Here is a 3,942-nt window from a genome sequence, read left to right as displayed (position 1 = left end):
TGAGTGAAAAATAAATTTTGAGACTATTTATATTTTGTTTTCAAATTGAGAGGAAAGTAATAATTTTTTGAAAATATAAATATATTCTTAAATTTATTTTTTAATTTAAAATTTAAATAGTAAATTATAATTTTAATCTTCATAAAATAACTTCCTTTCCTTCCCTCCAAACGGAGTAAAAGAAAAATGATAAAAAGATGAGGGTCTAGATTGCAAAATCATTTTAGGGTTTGTGCTTTCGCGAAGAAATAAATACATTGCTGCGGCTCTTGTTCTCTCTTCTACTGTCGCCTGCCTTTGCTCGAGCTGCATCTAGGGTTTTCATCTGCACATCTCTACACCCACATGGTACCTTATTCATTTTGCTTCTTGTCATATTTAACTCTGTGTGTGTGCATGCATTGATGTTATCTGACGTTGTGGTATAAAGTGATTCAACATTGTTTCCCATCTGGTAACTCTTTTTGGATTTTTGATGATGAAAATATTTGAATTTTTATGATATTTGGAATCTCATCATTCTCCTCATCTGGTTAGTTTTCCTCCATCAAGGGGATGAGATTTGTGGGAAGCGATTTTTGAAAAGTTTAGGGTTTAAGGGAGTGAAATGATTTTATAATGGTATCTGCAGTTCATTTTGCCATATGGAATTCCGTTGCCATCTTATAATTATTTGTTTGAAACTTGCTTGAGGGGCTGAGATTCTGTGTTACTATCTTACAGTTTTAGTGAATGTAGTAGGATTAGATTTTGTGGGAATGATGATTAGATCGTTATTTTCCTCTTGGACCTCAGTGTTTACTGTGCATTTTGAGAGATTGAAAAAGTGATTATATTGCTAGAATTGTTAGATAAATGGATGTATAAACACTGGAAATCTGGATGCAAGATTTTTGTTATTGATCTTTAACCAAACATTAACAGTTAAGCTGAATTTTTTTATCATGTAATTGGTTTTTTGAGTTGTATGCTGTATAGAAGTCCCAGTTAGTTGTTTTCTTCTCTCTCTTTCAACCATTCCATTCAAGTTCATCTCCATATGCAATATTTGTTACAGGCTCCCAAAAGAGGTGTTAAGGCCCCAGTACTTTCAAAGAAGAAACCTGTAAGTAATCTCTCTCTCAAACACACACACACACACACACATGCACACTAGTTATCAAAATATGTGTAAATATTGCAATTTTTAAACTTATCCAGCACGAACCAATCTGTAAATTGGCCATTAAGTAGCATGCTCTTTTTTTTTTTTTGTTCTGATTTTCTTTTACCTTTCTTTGGCACACAGAATCCCATTTTGATTTTTGTAGAGCTGATAAATATTTGCTTTGATTGCCCCCTTTATTTTTAGCACTAACCATTTTTTTGAGGTAAGTTAAAAAGAACAAGACAAACTTAAAAAAAAAAAAAAATAGAAGTTCTGCTCAATTACTCTAATTGTTCCATCCCTACAATGTACCTTTTCTCAGTTTTTAGGTCAATATTTTTTTTTACGACTGATTTAGTGCATTCACTTGATTATTGCAGGAAAAGGTTGTCAATCCTTTGTTCGAGAAGAGACCCAAACAGTTTGGGATAGGTGGTGCATTGCCTCCAAAGAAGGACTTGACTAGATTTGTCAAGTGGCCTCATGTTGTTCGTATTCAGAGGCAAAGGAGGATTCTGAAGCAACGTCTGAAAGTTCCTCCTGCTGTTAACCAGTTCACAAAAACACTTGACAAGAACCTTGGTAAGATTTCTATTGCTATTCTAGAAATTAATAAACTTTTGTTTTATGTCACGGACAATAATTGTGTTAAGGTGCACCATGATGTGCATAAACATTGTCAATATTGTGTTGTGTGGCTGGAAATATTATTATTACTATATCCTGGTAACTGCACTTTATCTCTTCTGACACCCAATTTTTTTTTGTCATTGTTTTATGTTACAGCCACACAACTCTTCAAGTTGTTGCTTAAATATAGACCCGAGGATAAGGCAGCTAAGAAGGAAAGGCTTCTTAAAAGAGCACAAGCAGAAGCAGAGGGGAAAACTGTTGAATCAAAGAAACCCATTGTTGTTAAATATGGGCTTAACCATGTTACTTACCTCATTGAGCAGGTATACTTTTGATCACTATTGTCACCTTGCTCCTTGTTTCCTAGACAACTAAGTTGTAATGCATAGTATGGAAACTTCTTTTAGTTTAGCTGGGGATTTCTTTTGTTACTTTCAGCCTTTATCCTATTTTAGTCGTTCACACATCTTCTCATATATTCTATATACAGTGTTATTAAGGCGAGAGATGAAGTGAGGTGCAACCCCCACCCCCCTTCCCAAAAAAAAAAAAAAAAAAAAAAAAAAAAAAAAACACACACACATATAAGAAATGAAATTTAAAGAAAGATTAATTAATTCCACTTTATTAGGGTTTAGGAAGAAATAGGAGAGGAGCAGAGAAACCCTAAAAATAAAAAGAAAGGTTAGTTTGAAAGAGGTGTGCCTCGCACCTCAGCGCCTTGGCAAGAGAGGCGCTTGCCTCTTGGAACTGGGATGTGCCTCGCCTCGGGCCTTGCCTAGCACCTTTAGTAACACTGTCTATATATGTATGTATGGATATGGTTTTTGATTTTTCACCTTTGTACTTAACAATATCATTTTTCAATGATCAACACTTGCATGCTCATGGTATTGTTGATCCATCAGGTATAGGTTATATAATTATTTCTTCTGAACATCCTCTATGTTACTTTTGTAGAACAAGGCCCAATTAGTGGTTATTGCACATGATGTTGATCCCATTGAGCTTGTTGTTTGGTTGCCTGCCTTGTGCCGGAAAATGGAGGTCCCTTATGCTATCGTGAAGGGCAAGTCACGCCTTGGAGCTGTGAGCTTTCAGCACTAATTCTATCCATTAAATGATCTTTTCAAATTAGTTTTGTTTGGATCATTAACAGTTCGTGGTCTTTTGAAATTTGTGATAAAAAACAGATTGTTCACAAGAAAACAGCTGCAGCTTTGTGCCTTACATCAGTGAAGAATGAAGATAAATTGGAATTTAGCAAAATCTTGGAGGCAGTTAAGGTAATAATAGTACATGTCTGTGCTGACTATTGACTATGCACTTAATATTTAGGACTTCGTATAATGTGAATTTTGTTACTTCGGATGACACCAAGTTGTGATTTTAAAGCCAATGATTTCTTGAATAGCATCGCTATTGTTCTTCACATGTTCTGCCTTCATGTTTTTTGTTTTATTTTTTCAATATTGTCACTCTCGTTTTCTTCAATTAAATTTAGGCAAACTTCAATGACAAGTTTGACGAGCACCGCAAGAGATGGGGTGGTGGCATCATGGGATCCAAATCTCAGGCAAAGACCAAAGCTAAGGAGAAACTCTTGGCGAAGGAGGCTGCACAGAGGATGTCTTGAGCTTCTAGGTAGCAGCGGAGAGTTATAATCAGGAAGGAATTTGTCATGATGAATTTTGGATGTGTCATTTTGATTCTGTCTTTGTTTTCTTGGACTAATTTTGCATTGACGTTGTGGTTCAGATATTTGACCATTTTCTCTTAGATTTATGGTGGGAGAACGAATCTATACTCTACAAATGAATTTCTTGTTTGGTTTTTGAGCATTTAAGGAAGAAGCAGATGTTTTCATTATAAAGTTCTGTTATTGAAGTAATTGGCAGACGTTCAACCATGTATGGAGCTTGGTGGGGAATTGGTGTAAGGGGTCGGGTCCAGAGGTTCAAGTACATAGAAATTCAATGCTTTTTTGATTCCGAGGATGACATCACTATGGACATACCCATGTCCAATTGATCAAGGCATAGTATCTGGAAAATTCACACTTCAGTTTTATTTTATCAACTGTCAAGCACTTGGCTCTCTGTTACGGATTGAGCACCACTGTACTCACTCTGCGAATTTGGCCATTCTTCAATTGAGTCGGC

At 35.5% G+C, this 3,942-nt stretch overlaps 1 protein-coding gene across 1 annotated transcript; it reads left to right on the top strand.

The window, feature by feature from the left end:
• The first annotated feature begins 204 nt into the window (after positions 1-204).
• LOC110646071 (60S ribosomal protein L7a-2) lies at positions 205-3,621 on the top strand. The gene is made up of 7 exons (XM_021799387.2): positions 205-348; positions 1,058-1,105; positions 1,528-1,729; positions 1,934-2,103; positions 2,741-2,869; positions 2,974-3,066; positions 3,285-3,621. The coding sequence occupies exons 1-7, from the start codon at positions 346-348 to the stop codon at positions 3,414-3,416; spliced, it is 777 nt and encodes a 258-aa protein (XP_021655079.2). The 5' UTR covers positions 205-345; the 3' UTR covers positions 3,417-3,621.
• Positions 3,622-3,942: the final 321 nt, after the last annotated feature.

This window comes from Hevea brasiliensis, unplaced genomic scaffold, assembly GCF_030052815.1.
Source record: "Hevea brasiliensis isolate MT/VB/25A 57/8 unplaced genomic scaffold, ASM3005281v1 Scaf9, whole genome shotgun sequence".
NCBI classification, from domain to species: domain Eukaryota; kingdom Viridiplantae; phylum Streptophyta; class Magnoliopsida; order Malpighiales; family Euphorbiaceae; genus Hevea; species Hevea brasiliensis.
The sequence above is the reverse complement of the archived record's forward strand: the minus strand, read 5'-3'. Positions and strand labels throughout refer to the sequence as shown.